Source organism: Rhinolophus sinicus, chromosome 2 (genome assembly GCF_057876585.1).
Source record: "Rhinolophus sinicus isolate RSI-liver-muscle chromosome 2, RSI-T2T, whole genome shotgun sequence".
Classification (NCBI taxonomy): domain Eukaryota; kingdom Metazoa; phylum Chordata; class Mammalia; order Chiroptera; family Rhinolophidae; genus Rhinolophus; species Rhinolophus sinicus.
The window spans coordinates 119,046,011-119,065,238 of NC_142502.1; the positions used below are offsets into that span (position 1 = coordinate 119,046,011).

At 49.0% G+C, this 19,228-nt stretch overlaps 1 protein-coding gene across 1 annotated transcript in view; it reads right to left on the reverse strand.

Annotated features, from left to right (window-relative positions):
- Positions 1 to 19,228, reverse strand: part of LOC109458224 (two pore channel protein 2-like) — a 52,261-nt gene that overhangs the window by 10,134 nt on the left and 22,899 nt on the right. Inside the window, exons 5-16 of the mRNA XM_019751678.3 lie at positions 16,132 to 16,248; positions 15,919 to 16,037; positions 15,615 to 15,716; positions 14,235 to 14,361; positions 12,269 to 12,470; positions 9,047 to 9,191; positions 7,406 to 7,591; positions 6,303 to 6,367; positions 5,434 to 5,521; positions 4,429 to 4,498; positions 1,565 to 1,784; positions 1,323 to 1,413 (exon numbers count right to left, since the gene is read on the reverse strand). Coding sequence (XP_019607237.3) covers positions 1,323 to 1,413; positions 1,565 to 1,784; positions 4,429 to 4,498; positions 5,434 to 5,521; positions 6,303 to 6,367; positions 7,406 to 7,591; positions 9,047 to 9,191; positions 12,269 to 12,470; positions 14,235 to 14,361; positions 15,615 to 15,716; positions 15,919 to 16,037; positions 16,132 to 16,248 — 1,532 coding nt within the window. The remainder of the gene's footprint in view (positions 1 to 1,322; positions 1,414 to 1,564; positions 1,785 to 4,428; positions 4,499 to 5,433; positions 5,522 to 6,302; positions 6,368 to 7,405; positions 7,592 to 9,046; positions 9,192 to 12,268; positions 12,471 to 14,234; positions 14,362 to 15,614; positions 15,717 to 15,918; positions 16,038 to 16,131; positions 16,249 to 19,228) is intronic.

Sequence of the window (19,228 nt, forward strand, 5' to 3'; positions counted from 1 at the left end):
TCTCAGGGCAGCAAAGACAAAGCCCTCCCTTTTCCCTTCCTGGAGACATGCTCATATTCCAGAGAAAAAAATCAAGTCTCTCACTCCCTCTCTCTCCGGAGGGGAAGGTGGGCAGGTCCAGCAGCCCTACAGAAGATGGGAGTTCCCTTCCGGGCTTGCAGCCACTCCAGCCCCTTGGTGGGGGTTAGAGTTCAGGGAAAGGACACAAAACTTGCTCCGCTGCAGCTTGTGCTGTGAGTAATAACCACCTTTGTCTCTGACCCAAAATGTCATGCTTCTGTCAGTGCGTGTCTGTGGCATATACACGCAGACTAACCTGTTAGCTTGCCAGGAGGGGAGACTCTCCCCATTCCTGACTTAACAATGATGCTGAAGGAGCCCAGAGCTGTCACAGCACCCCATGCTTTTGAGAGGAGAAAAGCAGAAAAAGCCCTACAGCCTTTGCATGTTCTTGCCTTGGCCGGTCCCAGCCGCTGTGTGCCATTCAGAGGGCATTTCTGTCTTGTTCCCGCTGCACCTTCCACTCAGGCTGCATAGGACAAGTAGCCTGATGACAGCCACACAGGGTTCCTCCTCCCAGCCCTTAGCTGGGACATTGTCAAGGCAAAGTCAGCAGGGTGGTGGGTGGCCAAAGCAGCTCTGATGAGACAAGGAAGGCACTGATGCTGAGCTGTCACCCCAAGAATTGCAGGCTCCGGGCTCTGAGAGGGGTTTGACAACCAGAACGCACCTTTCAGAGAGAATCCCAGTGATCGGGGACTCATACGCAGGTCCCTGAGGATCCAGGGAGCTGGAACCAGATGTTCTTAAGCAGGAAGGAAAGCCCTTTGGAGTGGGGACGTGTCACAGCTGCTTTCAAACAGTGACTGAGCTATACCCTGACAGAGGGTCAGGATGGAACTGGACCCAGTGAAGGCGTCTCCATGGGGCACATTTCCCTTATACCCGGGCAAGATAGGGAAGGACTTTCTTAGGTTCTAACACGTCCCAGCAGGTGGGCGGGGTTAAGCAGAGAGTGGACACAGTTCACAGGGCTGTTGTAAAGGTGATTCAATCCAGGTGGGGAAGGTGGGGAGACTGGCCAGGACCCAGAGTCCTTCTGACGACAACTGTGAGGCTGTGAGATGTGTGCTACCCCCTGATGCGCAGGGCACTGGGGACACTGTGACGAACACGAGTGCGAACAAAAGTAAGAGCCCCCTTCCAGCACCTAGCACCCAGCAGGGGGATGGCCCTGGAGAGGAGCCCGGGCGAGGGAGGTCTGAGCAGTACACATTCCCGGGGAAGGTATGGACTTGCCAGCATGGCAGGAGTGAACTCACTTCACCACGAGGATGACGCCCACGACGTGGAAGCCGATGAAGTACAGCTTTGCCGCCTGGTGAGTCACCAGGGCGAAGCCGTCGGCCAGGAGTAGGAAGCTAAGGAACTGAACCTTCCAGAAACGCGCTGGTCCCCGAGCTCAGGGACACCCAGGCGGACCGTCCTCTGCCCCGCCCATGGAATGACTGTCAGCGGTCCCTGCAGCCGTCCCTCTGTCTGACCACTTCCCCCGGAAGGATATTGTGCCACTGGTTGACCACCGTGAGCTCCATGAGCACGACGAGTGAGGAGGCGAGGTCATTGAAGTTGTTCCTGCAGTACCTGTCCCGGGCAAACGCCGAGTCTTTGAGGGCCGGGTTCCCACACACCAGGGCATCAGGAGCAGTGAAATTCGGGTCAAAGAACCGGACTTTGCCATGGAACGCTTCCATCCCAATGATGGCAAACACGTAGTAGACCACCTAGAGGGGTACACGGTCAGCAGTGGGCACATGCGCTGCAGGACTGCGGGCTGAGAGTGCAGGGGCACCAGGAGCAATGGGACACCGGTGGGCCCAGCCCAGGGCCCAGCAGGAAGGGCTGTGGCTCTCATTCCAGGGGATGGCTCCTTCCCAACCAAGAGCTCCTGCAGCACAGGGAAGAACGTGGGGGCCGCGGCCGATGGGCTGTCTGCTGGGCAAGCACAAGCTATCCGCGCAGGGACAGAGGCCAGCTGGACCACACCCTGACCTGTCCTGTGGGTTCCATTGACAAAGTCAAAAACAAAGCTGCTAGCAAGTTGGTGGGTTAAATACTCAATAAATAACATCTAGTCCACTAGGGGAAAAATTAATAAAGTTGGATCTCTAACTTTCTTTTAATAGCAAAATAAATTCCAAAGGTACAGAAAGGTCAAATATTACAAACAAACAGTAAAGGAAATAGAAAAAATCAAGTTGAAAAAGGCCTTACTGCAGTGTGGAGGTTCCTCAAAAAATTACAGATAGAATTGCCATATGACCCAGCAATCCCTCTCCTGGTATCTACCCAAAAAATCTGAAAACATTTATACATAAAGACACGTGTGCTCCAATGTTCATTGCAGCTTTGTTTACGGTGGCCAAGACATGGAAACAACCAAAGTGTCCTTCAATAGATGAATGGATAAAGAAGTTGTGGTATATATACACAATGGAATACTATTCGGCGGTAAGAAAAGATGATATAGGAACATTTGTGAAAACATGGATGGATCTTGAGAGTGTGATGCTGAGCGAAATAAGTCAGACAGAAAAAGCAGAGAACCATGTGATTTCACTGATATGTGGTATATAAACCAAAAACAACAAAAGAAGAAGACAAACAAATGAGAAACAGAAACTCATAGACACAGACAATAGTTTAGTGGTTTCCAGAGGGTAAGGGGGGTGGGGGATGGGGGTGGGTGGGAGATGAAGGTAAGGGGGATCAAATATATGGTGATGGAAGGAGAACTGACTTTGGGTGATGAATACACAATGGGATTTATAGATGATGTAATACAGAATTGTACTCCTGAAATCTATGTAATTTTACTAACAATTGTCACCCCAATAAATTTAATAAAATACAAATAAAAATAAATAAAAAAGAAAAAGGCCTTACTATGCATGACACAGAACCTACAAACTATAAAAGATTGACAAGTGTGACTATATCATTAAACATGTATTCAGTCGAAAAAAAAACAAAAAAAACTACCTTTATGTAAAAAGAAAAAAAAAAAGAAACACAAGTGACAGACCTATTTCCTTAATGCACAAAACACTTGGACAAACCATATGACAAATAAAACTAATCAAAGCATGGACCCAGGATATGAATAGGCTGTTTACCAAAAAAGAAGCATAAGTGGCCAAAACACATGGGTAAAACATTCAGCATCAAGAAGCACCAAAGAAATGCATGTCCTAACAACACAGAACCATTTTCTCACCCATCAGATTGGAACATATTGAAAATGTTTTTTTCAACCCCACTTGTGAGAAACAGAAGCTGTCACACTGTCATTTGGAATATATAGGGAACACATATTTGGGAAGACAACTTGCCACCATCAATCCAAATTTTGAACACGTGTCACTTGTAGCAGTTCCGTTCCAGGAATGTACCCAATAGGCTTACAGCAGCACAGGAAGGTGCATGCATGAGGACGGTCTCCACCACATTATCTGTGATGGCAAAAGGGCGAGACCGCCCAGTGATCTGTCAGCAGAGGGACTGGGCAGACATGTTCTGGAGTCTCCCTCAGGCGGACACTTTTGGTCACAGCAGAGTTTACTTACATGGATTCATGTGACCTCCAGGATGTATGACAAATACATTAGGTAGAAAAAAGTTGTGAAACATTTTGTACCGATTACCCCATTTGACACAACAATAAACTGGATATATACATGCATGTGTATGATATTTTTGCTGTATGCATAGAAATATTTAGGAAGAGTAACAAGAAACCATTGATAGTGGTTGCCTGTGGGAAAGAGGTGTGTGGGGGGTTGGGAATGGGTGACTTGCAGTGTCCTTCATTCTTCTGAACTTACTGAAGTGTTTACCCTTACAACAGAAAAGAAAACAGTACGCTGTAGTAGAGTGTCCACCACTATCCGAGCTCTCTCATCTGTACTGTGCAATCACTCCTGAGTGGAGGCCACAGCCACCTTGCCACCTGTGTGGCTGTGTTCTCACCACTGGGGTCTTCAGGAGCAGGTGGGCTTTCCGCATGAGTGGAACAAAGAAGATCTGAGGCCTGGGGGGGCAGTGTCACGAGCTGGAAGGAGCCTGCATCCCCGAGAACCATCTGCTACCTAGGAAAACCCACCTGGACCACGGGTGAGAAAGAAACTGCAATGGGATGAGCCCACTAAAGTTCTGGTGTTCATTACAGCACCCAGTGTCTCTTAACTTACACCTGCCCAGTGTTTGTAGACACTTGATACTTCTAAAAACTGCTACAAGAAACCAGTGAATTTCATTTACTTAATCTCCCTTTCTTTTCCTCACTTAAAATAAGGCTCACTGAGACTTGCTATGAATGAACGTCTTACCACTTATCTCCCGTAGAATAGCAACAGGAACACCACTTACTAAGACAAGTCCACCAAACGTGAGCATCGTGGGGCCAATGTTAATCAAAGTGGTCACGATCACCCGGAATCTAGGATAAAACAAAGTTTCCAATGCAGGCAAAGAAACGCTGACAGCGTGCTGGCACATCTGGTTCAGTGCCCCTCCCCCAGCCCTGGACCTGCACTCCAATGCTCTCAGGAACTGGCCTTTACATCAGTCCATCTACCATGCTGAAGGGGGAGTCAATTGTTTCCCCTGAAGCAGAGCAAGGCCGGTTTGAAAAATCATAAGAAAGCTGGTCACAGAGTCCTTTCCTGGTACGACAGATAGGCATCCAGGCTGAAAAGCTAGTGAACCCCGCTTCTCCTCTCTCCCAGGTTTTCTCCATCGAAATCCAGCCTGTTTTGAGACTGACCTGGGGTCTTATGCTGACACCAGAAGCCTTTCTGGGAAGCAGGCCCGTCTTCGGACAAAGGCATCTCCCACACTCCTTGAAGGCCCTGGCCTATCAAAGACAGAGTGGGGCTATCTGGACTTTGGGGCTAGACTCCGGGGTTAGCTTCCTAGTTCTGCCTCTTCCGGGCCATGCACCACTGAGGCAGTCACTTAACCTCTCTGAGCTTCACTGTCATCACCTGTAAACTAGGGATAACAAAATCCCCCGTCTGAAAGGTTGTTGGAGGGCTGTAACAGGACAACGGCGAGCACACCACTGGGTTAGCCTGGGCTGCCGTCACGACCACTGTTATTCAGTAAGTGCAGCAGGCACAGCTGAGGAGCCCACCCACAGGGATGAAAGTGACCTGCAGAAGCCCTGCCCTCAGGCAGCTGCCATGCGAGCACTCTTCACCATCCTCACGTGCTTCCCCCAACTCCCACCTCCCTGGAGAACCCCATCCTCTATACAAGTTACATTCTGGGTTCGGTGGGGCATGTTTTATAGTTCCAAGGCAGGAGTGTTTCCACCAGTCCCCAACGCAGGGAGCCACTGAGGTGCAGTGTTTCATGTCACTCCATTTTTACCTCTGAATGCTGACAATGACCCTTAAGAGCCGGAGTATTCTCAATATCAAGATCATATCCAGGACCTGCTGACTGCTGTATTTCCTTGCTGGAAAAAGAACACAATCATTGAGCATTCCATTTTCTGAGCACCCCTGGATCCTCCCTTTTAACTGATGATGTGTGAGACCCTGTGGGTACTGGGGAAAGATGGGGCAGCACTCAAGAACGGGACAACGGCTCTGAGCAAGAGGAAGCCAGTGCTGCCCTGAATCACTCATTCCTCCAGCAAATCAAAGATGAGCAGGCAAGTGTACAACCCACGTGTTCCCTCTGGTCCCGAGCTAAGGAATTCTGAGTGCAGGTGTGGGCTTCAGACTGTCATCAGGAAGGAACTGTGGATCCAGTTCTACAGAAGAATACATTTCCATACACCCTTCTTTCCCAGAATTCATTTCATAGTTATGTTCCGAAGTGGCATTCTCTGTAATAGCCCCCTCTGCCGTCTACAGGAGGAGTGTGTGGGCCGTGGGGGGCCCCACATGCATGTGGGGGCAGGAGGGTGATGGGCCTGGGACATGCAGAATTCTTGCTATGCCTGGACCCTGCGTGGAGGCCAACATGGGGTCAAAGATGTGGAGGTTAGCCCTGAGACCAAGGGCAGTGGGGAGAGGGATGACCAGGTGAGTACGTGGTGCGATGGACGCCTACAAATGAAATCTCTGATATGGAGCTCAACACAGACAAAGCCACCACGCCCCTCCAAAGCATGGAACATTTTTACTAATTTTCTTGTGTCCCCACTGCCTCACCCCAAACAGCTTAGTGGTGCAGGTGAGTTGAAGGCCGGATCCCAGGAGGAGGTGAAATTGAGAGCCAGTGACACTGACCTGACTGAATGGTGGTGTTGGCCACTGTGGCCAGAAGGGCTGCGATGATGATGAGCGTGTCAAACCTAACAGAGCAGACGCAAAGGCCGAGTCAAGGGGAGGGCCTGCCAAGCCCAGGATACCGGCTCCCAAAGAAACTTCACATCCAGTATCACACACAGCAACGATCCAGCCAAAAAACAGACTACCATAACGGTTAGCATGGTGGATATAAAGCAAGAAACACCACGTCTGAGCAATCCAGTCCTCACTCACTGGCTGCTCCAATGAACCAGCCACGGGAATTTGTAGGAACCGCCAGATCGTATCATTCGATCTTCCAAAGTAACCATATACTCGCAAGAACACTTTGACGCACTTTCAGAATACATAGTATAATCTTTCTTGGTATTAACCTTATTAAATGCATTGTAATGTTTTAATTAAAGAGAAAATTCATCTCTGTTTTTTGACAACCGTGTAAAAGGACAACAAAACATTGAACAATACTATTCAGTTTCCCTTCGGCCACACACTCCTCCCAGCAAGTTTCCTGGCACTGAGAGCAGTGATGACATCCAACCCTGCCAAGCCGTGTACTACTTAAGTCAGGCCTGCGCCTTGTGAGTTTTGTGCGCAATGTCTGACACCCACCACAGCGCTCGCGACGGATGGGCTGGTTTCCAGCATGTGGGTGATGGCTTGAGACGGGGTGAGGTGGGGTGGGGTCAGTGCAAAAACTGGAGATGAGAAGGCCAGAGGGAGACACATCCAGTCCAGGAAAGAGCTTGCTAACAGTGCTTGTGGTCCTGCCAGGCAGGCTAAGTTTTCTGATAACAAGATTGGGGAATAGCTCAGGGAACTGCAGAAGGAATTGCCTCGCTGGGTGTGATGTTCTAAGATCCTGCCCAAATCCAACCTGTCATGGTCTGTGGTTTTCATTTTAGCTACACTCAGTTCAAAGTGACATCAAGAATTACAGCTTTTACTGAACCAGATGCTCCCCTGCCCCCAGGATTTCACTATGCTTCAAAACCAGGCAGGTGGGAGTTGGAAAACCACCACCATATTCTGCAAACGGTGACAGTAGGCCCCTTCCCTTCACCTAGAAAACACATGCTCACCAGTTCCAGAACTGTTTCCTTCCAAAATAGGCTCTGGGCTCATACGTGTACAGTTTCAGGAGAATCTCAATGATGTAGAGAGAAAGGAAAAGCCATTCTGCATCGGAAATGAAGGGGATTTTCTCATCCAGAGCAATGAATATGGCATTTATTAGAATGATGACATCATAAACCCACACAAAAATCCTGGCAGGAGGGAAGAAAAGAAGAGATGCTATCATCACACATTTCTGAGAAAGGAGCACATCCGAGCCTTCCCAGGGTTATTTCATGTCCCAGGAACATGAGGAGTATGAGATAGCCCTGCACACCATGCCAGCATCACACACACACACACACACACACACACACACACACACACACACACACACCCCAGGCAAGGAAAGGGTCCAGCATGGCCAGGACCCTGAAATTCACCTGCCTCCCCTGACATTGGTGCAGGCTTTCCTGCAAAGCAGAAAATGAAGACAGAGTGAGAGGGAAAAGAGAGGTATGTTTTCCCAGGTTGCCTTTGGGACACAATACCCAAATCAGAGGAAAGCTGAGGCAGAATCCAGGGCAAGGAGAAGGTTTAGGGTTTAGCATGGGATTGTTACATCTCTACTACTCTTCCCTAGAAAAATTAACATCCTAACTAAGAAAGCTTCTGGAGACCTCTTTACCCCGGACACACACACGCCTTCCAGGGGACCTGGCATGTCCAGCTTCCTCACCAAGTTTGGGATGAAACATGTGATAGCTGGGTTCTGGTTCAACTTTTCAATCACAGAGCAGGCTACCCTGCTCAGGTGCCTGTCCCCTGTGTTCCAGGGACTCCTGGGGGCAACCTGGGCATGGCGATGGGAAGACAGAGCAAGGGCTCTGACCCCATTTTCTCCAGGAAGCTGTAGATTTTAGGGCCCAGTCCTGTATGTCATGTGTGGACATGCAGACATCCACCATATGAAATACATCAGTAGTTCAACGTTATGACAATCAGAAAGAAGGCTCTATATAAAGGGCTTTGCTAAATATAAAATATGGGCAGCTAACAGGGAAATCTATATACATCATAGGCTGAGCTATTTTCAAGGACTTCTGAACCACTCACTTTTATGAAACATTAAATTCAAAGAAAATGAGATGATGAGCCTCTGACCATAGGGGTACTCCAGGCCACACATATGAAAACTATCTCCCACCAGGAGAAATGACTCTTTCTGGAGTCCATCTGCTTGAGAAAAAAATAATTAACTGGCCTTCTTAACACTCATTGCAGGAACTCTAGCTAATGAGTTCTTATCCACTTTAACAGAGTGAAAGTGCCATGTTTAACATCAGCTTCCTAGTAATTCTGATGGTGCTGGAACCTCCTGAATTCAGAGAGGTCAGCTTCCCCGGCTTAGGGAGCACGGCTAGTCCGTGATCCTTGAGCAGCTCAGGAAACATCACAGAAGGGAGCATAATCTAGAAGCCAGTCCTTTTGGCTAAGATCAGACAGACTGTGTCCAGAACCCTTTTCATGCCTTCCTAAGATACCAAAAACAGTAAATGGGAGATAATTTATGGCTTTGATGATGAAACACATTCAGTCCAGGCAGCGTGAACAGATTCCTCTATTTTTAAAGCAACTTGAGAGAAAACTGGCCCTGTCTCACTCACCTGTGCCGAACCATCTTCTGGACCAAGAGGCTTGCGGAGGACTGGTATACCCAAGGCATCCAGGCTTCCAGCGGGTGTCTCTTGATGTTGATGGTGACCACCTGGATGTTGAGGAGGTCAGCCAAGCGTAGAAAGTTTGTTTTGTCTGCAATGACAGATGACCCCAAGATACATGGTGACTCTAAGGTTCAAAGGGCAAAAACAACTCAGCACAGAAGCTTGGGTCTCCCCCAAAGAGTCTAAAATGGCTGGAAGTTCTCACATTCCTCACCCTTATCTCATGGGTCATGATCTCAGCTGACATTTAGGCATCTACACACCTAAGCCTGGACTAGAACCATGACCATGTGGCCTGACTTAAACTGTGTTGTGATGTAAAAACTCAGACCTTTATTTACTGCCTTGTATGAATCCCACACGATGTTGTAAATCATATGGACCTAAAGAATTACTCGCTTAACTGATGTCAATAGCATTCACTTTTATTCTGCTATGACAAATCCAGTGCCAACAGTGAATCAGCTACCTGTGGTTTCTTACATGTATTTTCTAAAATTACTAATTGAGTTCAGGGCATTGGGCTAATGAATATCGAGATAAATTTCAATAATCTCCATTTACCTAAAGACTTCCAAAGAAATTAAAATGCTATGGCTCTATGTCTAAATATATTTGTTCTTCATGACACCCCAATTAAAATACAACAATTGTCTTCTGCTATAAAATGAATTTTGTTAAGAACTGGTGTTTTCAAGCTTTAGATCATATTGTCATTAAGCATGCCAATTGGCATGACTATACGTGTGTGTCTGTAACAAAGTATATTAACATTACTAGAGAAAAACCTAGAACAGACTCATCAGTTCTCCAGGTGAAGGACAGAGGCTGGTCTTTAGTTGCAGGGGGCGCTGCCCACCATCTCTGCATTTTGCCCAGGGAGCTGGATGCAAGCAGCGTCTCATATTTCTCTCAAGTCTGCAACAATTATGCTGATTTTCATGCTGGGATGACCACAGACCCCTCTGAAGATCTGAGGCCTCTCACTTCCGGAGGAGTTAAAATGTCACCTGGTCCACATATTTCCCTGCTGTGGCTATTCCTGGTCAGAGTAACAATGATTTATGGCACTGCCAGAGCTTCGGTCAGGCCTCATTCTGAGGCTCCTCTGCTCCCCTTTGTCACTGACCAGCCTACTCTGGTAACTCTTGGAGATGCAACCCTGCCCAGGATCACAGCCCACACTCAGAGAAGAAGCCCAGCAGACAGGCAGCTGTCTTTTGTACCCAGATCCTCACTGGCACTCACCAGACAGCTGCGTGGTAGCACCAAAGAACTCCCCTTCCTCTTGCTCACATAATTCATGGAATGGTACACCTGAATAAACAGGGGTGCCAGGAGAGGTGCTGGCTATGCTCCATGTTTATCCTATGCACTAAAGAGTACAGTAAAAGTCCCACGTGAAGCCCAGAACTTGAGAGAAGCTGTCAAGACAAGGAAAGCAGTTCATCCTCCCAACTTGGGAAATACATGTCTATAGTTACACTGACCTTATAAACAGACACGTTGTTCATGTGAGTATGTCCTAGTGACCAGGTGTCACTTCTCTAGGTGAGTAGGAGATACCTGTGTGTAAAGCCCTCACCGTGCCTGACAAAGACTCCTAAAAGCCTCTGTCCCTGGGTTTGGAACATCTCACGTTTTACTAGTGATCCAGGAATTCACTTTACAGAAGGAACTGCAAAGCAAGTTTGTAAAGTCCTGCAGATTCCCAGTCATCTAGAAGCAGCAGAGAAGGTAAATCATTAAAAGAAAATTCTTGAAAACACAGCAGCCGAAGTTTAGAGACTGGACTGATATGGCTGGCCACACCACCCTGGTTCTTGAAGTGGGAGATCCAAGGGGGCATAAATACGGATCCTCTCCTCTAAGTGCCAGATCAGTGCTCCATAAAGGTTGGTCCCTGAGCCAATGCTGGTTTTGTCCTTCTGGACCCACCCTCTACAAGGTAAGTTATGAAAATTTAGAAACATGTAGAGAAATTGACAGATCACTTCATGTCTGCTGACCCTAAAAATGAAACATTGGGTCTTGTATTTTATACCTTTTTTCCACTTCATTTTTCTGGTTATTCACTTGTGCTGTATTTTACCAAAGCATGGGTCTGAGACAGACTGGAAATTAAAAAGCTCCTGCTCAGAGCTTGAGAAACACTGCTGCCCAGTGAGGCACTGTCGCCCTCCCCACATCAGCAGAACCCTAATCCTGACATTCTGGATGGTACAGCACATCACTGCCCATCCCTAACAAGGGCACAGAGGTCAATTGTCCAGTTTTGAGAAGGCTGGCCTCCTGACCAGACACTTGGTACCACAGCATCGAGCTGGGTGGCTAAGGTGACACACTTGGGACTCCCTGAGAGGCACCCGTCCAATCCTGCTGACTCCAGTGGACAAAGCCTTCTTCCATCCTGGATCCAAAACTCACTGGGAGATGGTGGCACCACCCCTCTGATAGGGTCTTGCTGTACATGTTTCTTGTTTCTCTGGACACTGGATTGACTTCTCATGTAAGTTCCAGAGAATCACTGTCATCTCCTTCTTCCCACAGATGCATGGAGTCCAAATCAAACCTGTGGCTCTGCTGGGCTACTTTGAGAGTCTTGTCTTATTTTAACTTACCATTACTTATCTCTCACCATCTGATCAAAGCTATCATTCCATTCTGGTGTGTTTCCATCTAGATGTTTCTTGAAACTGGTGAGATGTGAGGGTATTCTACAGCTTGGGGCATATTTTACTCACCATGTATCTTTCCACATTGCTCTGGTCTTCATGGTCATTGTTAAAGTCACCAAAATTCCCCACTAAGTGACTATCAGAATTGGGGGCAGTTTAGCACAGCGATAAAAAAAACACAGACCTCAGAGTCAGATGGCCTGTAGTACCACTCTGCAGCTGAGTGGACTCAAAGCAAACTACTTACCCCCTTTGATTCCCTGTTTCCATACTGACAAATGAGGACAACAAAAATACACCTAACTGTGTCAGAACACAGTGAGGACTCTAATTCCACTGCACAGTTGCCAGCAGGGAGATCAGTATACATTTCTATTTGATAATTTAAGAAAATTAAAAACCAGGACTGCTGTTCTAGCCAATACTTTAGAAGCCCCCGTAGGTGAATGCACAGGGAAGAGGAATATGAGAGGCCCCAGCTCCTTACCCACGTGCCCCTTCTGTCCCTCGTCGGAGATTCTCAAAAGCAGCTCAAGGTGGGATGTGCTGATGTCTGGTACCACGACCTTGGCCAGCCGCTTCCACTGGGCCTCCTTAACCACAAATTCTGTGCCCACCTTGACTTTCAGGATGTTGAAAGCCTCTATCATTTTGTAACGTTTCAGGTGTGCCAGTTTGCAAATCTCATTCTTTAAAAAACAGAATTGTGTTTTTTAAGAGAAAGATTCCAGAAAGCCTCTTTTCTTTACCCTAAACATTTCAAGGTAATGGAAGTGCCAAAGAGAAGTCAGTGATGGGTCTGCTGAAAAGCAAGGTACACAGTCCCCCTTGGCTCCAGGTCTACACAGGTAGCCCTGTCTGCATAAACAGATTCATCTTACCACGCTTACATGAGGTGGCCCGTGAAGGGTGATCTGTGTGGTGAGATACAGAGCCACAAGAGACAGACAGGTCTCACTCTGCTTGCCCAGGAGGAGGGGAGATTCCAGAAAGGCAGGCAATCAGTTTTGCTGCTGAGAGAGCGGGAGACCAGGAGAGCGAGGAGACAGATCCACCATTAAGAAATCAGGAAAGAAAGAAGGAAGAGAAAAGTCGGGGAAGTAGAACCACGCTAGAAGTGGTACAGAAAGAAGAGATCCCAGGCAGGAAGGGCAGCTGGGGCCTTTTAGAAGCTGCCATCTGGCCTGACCACCATCTGGAATCTTCCAGAAGAGGAGAGGCTGGACAGCCGTCCTCAGGTTACAATGAGTCACCTGATGCCTACCTCTACTGTTCCCTGTAAGGCCATTATCCCATATCATCATCATTTGGTTGATGAAATATCCAGACTGTCAATTCTTAAAGGGCATGGGATGTGTCTGAATCATCTTTAACTCCTCAGAACTCTGTGCGATACTGAGCCATAAGGCGTGTTTCAGATATGTTAGCTGACTGGTCCACGTTGCAGAAGATTATGAAAAGAAACACTTCCTTGGGGGTGGGGGATCACAGCAACAATTCTGCCCATCGGTGAGAGAGGAGAGGCACACCAGACTCTGGGGCAGCCTCTTTCTGCGCAGAGGGAGGAAGTCAGAGAACGGGGTCTCCGCGAGGCCTGGCCTTGGGGTCAAGGGTAGCTGTGTTGCCCACAGTGCGTAGACTTCTTGGGACCTGCACAGGCCAGACCCCTTCATAGGCCAGTTGGGCCAAATCTCAGGCTCAGACCGACCACCTGCTTTTCGTCAGTGCCAACATTAAGTTCCGCTCAACTTTCCACTTGCCCTCGGTGAGAACATCCCTAAGCAATGAAAATTTCAGAAAAGAACCAAAGGATCAAAAGCCCAAACCCTATTTCTTTCCTTAAGGAAAATCATCCTTTAATGAAAGCCTTGTCTGTGCAATTAGTTTCACAATATGAGAAAACACCCAGCCCGGGATATGTGCCTGTGGTGGAAGTGGGGGACGTGTGGGCAGGTGAGATGGCTAAGGTGTCCCAGGGATCCCAGGCTGCAAATAAACACCCTTCACCCCAAGTACTCAAGAGAATCTGCCCACTCAACACCTCCAGGAATTTTCCAGACATAATCAAACAGGCAGGTACCAGGGCAGAAGCTGGTGGCTGTAAGAAAGCTCTGCTTCTGTTGGCAGGAGAAAAGGAGTTGGAAGCCTAGAGAATCCCCACAATCCCCGATCCTACACAACACATTTCAAGGAGCCATGAGCTCTGTGAGACGTTAAGAGCAGGAGCAAAGCCAGGACCCGCCATTGCACACAGCGCCCGGGCACTATCAGACCCATCACAGAGACCAGGAAAGAACCGCCCACCTAGCAGCACAGAGCAAGACACCGAGTAAGTCTTCAGATTCACTAAAGCGAAAAGAAAAACAACTTTCAAATATTTAGCAAATGCACTTGCCAGCCTCCCTGCCACTATGCCCAGCCCAGGTGCCTGCCCTGTCTGACATGCATGTTACCTTCAAGTGCTTCCTGTAATTATTGTAGACCACTGCCAGAAAGACGGACATGAAGATGTAGGTGTTGATGATGGTGTAGGTTATAAAATACAGAGAATACCACCAGTTGAATTCATAGGCAGGCATCCTAGAAGGAAATAATTGTTTCATGGTTTTTCATACCATAGGTCCACACTGCATAAAAGGCTGAGCTGAGGTGACATCCCACATGGATAAACGAGGCACAGGAAAACCTTCTCTCACTCTAACACTCCCCCATATGATGCAATGGGGCCCCAAAGCCATCACCACCCCTCAGGTAAACAGCTCGCTCCAGTCCTGCCTTCTGCAATTCTTAGCGTCTTATAGAGGTGCTGACTTTCAATGCAGGCAGGACCTTGGAGATCCCCCATCCCACTCCCTCCCTTCACCATGAGAAAATCAAGGCCTAGGAAGGAGAGTGACTCGCCCAGAATTACAGCGGGAACCTGACGGGTGGCTCAGGGTTACACTCAAGGCTCTGCAGGGACACCAGGCTGCCGTGCTCGAGGGCCCAATAATTTTCTATCCACATTGAGACGATGTGAATGAAAGGGGCACCACCGATAATCATGCCAGGACAAGTCATAAGTTGGGACGCATGCTCAGTCCATCTTTGCCAGAGACTGGCTTTCCTACAGGAGGGGATATTGGGGTACCTGCATGTGGCAGCCCAGGTCTGAGCAGGTCCAAGAGAACTCAAGGAGGGCCAGGACTTGACCTTGCTCATGTTGGCCAGAGCCCGGCCCAAGAGTGAGCAACAAGGAAAACAAGTTGAAGTGCTAATCCTCCCCCAGAGGGCAGGACTGCACGAGAAGGGATTGCATTTGCAGTGAGAGCTCTGTCCACAGTGCAGACCTGAGAAGGTGTCTACACAGCATGGCACCGTTTAATAATCCTACCGTGAAAAAGGTAAACCTGCAAGAAGGACATTAGAATGTCCACACGTGTACAAAACTGGCATTTCGGTGAGAAGGTGACACCTATGCATCTCTACATTTCTTTTCTGTTTCTTTTAGCCAGAAACTACACCATTGCTCAGGAGAACAAGCCACAATTCCTTTAAAAAGATGGCTCAGATGTTCACCTTCAAGAAAAGTGCAGAAGGGAGAGCAAGCTCAAATATTTAACAGTTGTATCCCAAGTGATGTGTCCTGTTGTTTCCAGTTTAAAAAATAAAAAATTCACCTAAATTTAGTTTTAAATAGAGAAGCTATGCTATCGTTAGTGAAAAAATGCTGTATTCCTCAAAAATGTTTACAATGAATATGAATAAACAGCTGTAGGAGACACGTGCTTTTAACAAAGTGAATTATGTTTCGGTAGCAGAGGTCCGTGCAAGTGACTTGGGGAGACACGTACATGACATCGGGGCTGTTTGCAGTGGTGACCAGCACGTAGAGCTCGAACATTATTTCCAGGATGTTCGTGAAGTAGGGCGATCCTTCCACGGTTTTCAGTCCTCTAAAGGGGAACCAAAAACACAAAGTGAAAAACTGCACACATAAATGAAGTTGTGGTTTCTGATACACTTTTCCCCCTTCAAGAGCACTCGAGGAGTGTCTGAAGGAGGAAGATAGCAAAGGGTGACAGATTCTGCTACCAACAGGCTGAACCCCAACCTGGAAGACCTCACAGGCGGAAGCTCCCAGAGCGGCGTGCTCACCTGTCCCCAAAGAGCTTCAAGCCCATAAGGGAGAAGATGAGCACACTGAACATGAACAGGAGGAAGACGTAGAGGATATCGGGCAGAGCGTTCCGGATGCTGCGGAAAGTCCTTCGGATCTGTGAAGACAAAATTTCATTTCACTGACAAGAAACGAGCTAACTTTCTGCAAAAGCAAATCCGAGCCCCCGCGAGTTGTAATCACATCCTTACCTGACGACTTTCAGGGAAGTTAATTAGGAAGACTGGCCTTAAGGCCCTTGACCACCGCACGCTGTGGATGTTCGCAGCTTTCAGGGACCCGTAAGTAATCAGATCAATCAAGGTGAGCTGTGAGACACAGGAAAGCGATGTCAGCCCTGCACTGCAGCAGGGCAGAGCGAGTGACCTTGTGGATGCCTGTTCACTGACACAGAAGGAGAGTCACAGACGTCAGGGAAAACAGCAAGTTTCATACACAGCACGATTCCAGCCTTGTAGTAGAACATTAGTAGCCGCTCCATTTGCATGTTTACTGTGTGCCATGGAGCATAGTACGCACCTTCCACAGATGACTCCTGTGGGGGCAGAGCCCCAGAAAGTAGTTTACAGGCTCTCGGCCTCACGTGGAGGGGTGCTGGCTCGGGTAGTAGATGGCCATCAGCTGTGGCTGATTGGCCGTCAGCTGTAGCCATTGAGCCATTAGCCACTAATATAACTGCTGCGGCTACGAAGGAGAGCGGAGGAGAGTGAAAGAGAGTCGTCGGTGGGTTGCAGACAAAACGAACAGCAGGTCGCATGTCCAGTGAACCCAGCCTCCAGTGAGACCGTAGTGGTATGACTCCCCTACCTATGGCTCCGTGGGTGTTCCTTTTTGGCCTCACCATATCCTGCGTTCTTGTATGGGGAGCGGGAGCAGAGACCCCGCAGGTCTCCCCGCACGACAACTCCACTTTATCCTCTTCACACACATCACGTGGGCATTATTCCTAGAGGGAGACACTTGAGGCCCGGAGAGGGTGAGCACTGTGGCCCTGGTGGTACAGCTAATAAAGGGCAGATGGGACTGGAACCCAGGCAGTGTGACGTCAGAGCCCTGCTGTGGGTGGCACTGCAATGCATCCCCACACTGCTGCCTGCTTCACTTTAACTTTACTTCAGGTTCACGCATAAGACAGAGGCTGTCTAGCTTAGGGACAGAGGTATGACCATCTAGATGTGGGGACAGAGCCCCAGAGAGCAGTTTCCAGGCTCTCGGTCTCACGTGGAAAGTTGCTGGCTCAGGTAGTAGATGGCCGTCAGCTGTGACTAGTTGGCCGTCAGCTGTAACCAGTTAGCCAATTAGCCACTGATATAACTGCCATGGCTGAGCTAGCAATCGCGGATTGCAATTAGCAAGTGGTGTTGGTTGGTTGGCAGAGAAGCGGACGGCAGATTATGGATCGTGTGGCTCCTGCTTCCTGTGTCTCCAACCCAGCTGCCAGCGAGACTATAGTGTGGTATGACTCCCCTATCTATGGCTCCATTGGCATTCCTTTTTGACCTCACCATATGCTGCATTCTTATGCAGGGAACGGGACCAGAGACCCTGCATGACACATGGTACAGCAGGGTATCGTGCCGGCCAAAGCTCTCGGAAGGGCAGTGGAGCAGTTTGTATGTATGAACACTCAGTCTCAGAAGGACCAGGAGGAGTGGCGCCGGGAGCAGGAGAGGATGTGGACAGTTCTCCGACCAGCATAGAAAGAGCCGTGCAACTGCCAGAGACCCCCGTGGAGGGGTGGGAGGACATAGATGGTTCCCCCACCAGCATGGGCTGGAGAAAGCAAAGGTCGTTCCGGCCGTGTGGGCTGGGAGTGAGGCAGCCCAGATGCGGGACTTGTAGTCCCAGGAGGAAACGCTTGCTGAGTCCTCAGTGGAGGATGCAGGTGAGGTCAAGGTCCCTCACGCCCAGGTTGGGGAGGACTTGGAGCCCTCGCCCTGCAGAGAGGGCACACATTGTGAGGTCAGCGCACAGCCCTGGAGAATGACTGTGGACTATGGAGAATTGCCCTCCATCCCTGATTTGATGGACTGCTTGACTGTTTGCTTGGGAACGTAACACCATGTAGTAGAACTGGCGGATGTTTGTTTCCTGTGTCTTGCTCGGCCACCAGCAAGACTGTGTGTGGTACAGGAAGAACCCTTGTTGGGGTGTAGGTGGATGTTTACTTCCTGTGTCTCGACCGGCCGCCGTTGAGAATATGTAAGCACCTTGGCTGTGAGCCATCGTTGTTCCAGCAGGGTGCCCTGAGTACCCTGGCTGTGCCCAGGAGGTCTGGCTGTGCCCAGGAAGTCTGGTGGTACCCTGAGGACCCTGGCTGTGCCCAGGAGGTCTGGCTGTGCCCAGAAAGACTGGTGGTACCCTGAGGACCCTGGCTGTGCCCAGGAGGTCTGGCTGTGCCCAGGAAGTTTGGCTGTGTCCAAAAAGTCTAGTGATACCCCGAAAAACCCTGGCTGTGCCCAGAAAGTAGGTGGACATCGAGGGACACCCCCTGAGACATTACTTGAACTGGACTGAAATTTTTTCTCGAGAGCTGGGCTCCTGACCCAGGACCCCTCATGGGAGACGCTTGTCGTGTAGACTGTGAGGCGAGACCCTGGAGGGGTGGAGTGTAGGGACAGAGTCCCAGAGAGCACTTTGCAGGCTCTCGGCCTCATGTGGAAAGGTGCTGGCTCAGGTAGTAGTAGATGGCTATCAGCTGTGACTAGTTGGCTATCAGCTATAACCAGTTAGCCAATTAACCACTGATATATATCTGCCACGGCTGAGCTAGCAATCGCGGATTGCAGTTAGCAAGGGGTTCGTTGGTTGGCAGAAAAGCGGATGGCAGATTGTGGATCATGTGGCTCCTGCTTCCTGTGTCTCCAACCCAGCCACCAGCGAGAATATCGTGGTATGACTCCCCTATCTATGGCTCCATCGGCATTCCTTTTTGGCCTCACCATGTCCTGCATTTTTGTGCGGGGAGCGGGAGCTGAGTCCCTGCATGACACTAGAATACAAAAAAATCCTTGATCCTGATTAATGTCAGGCTTGTGATCAACTGAGGACAGTTAGAACCCAGTGTGTATTAGAAAAAGATAAGTAAAAAAGAATAATCTACCATCACAGAACATGTTAGCTCAGTCCCTTTGGTGGTGAAACACAGAGGACGCAGTGAGATCCAGTGCAGGGACAGACACAGGAAGAGCTGGCAGTGCTACTGCCCTGGCACTGACTGGAGGGCACTGTGTGACTGTCCCAGGGGTGCAGGGATGGGCAGATCACGCAGTGTGATGTTGCTTGAGG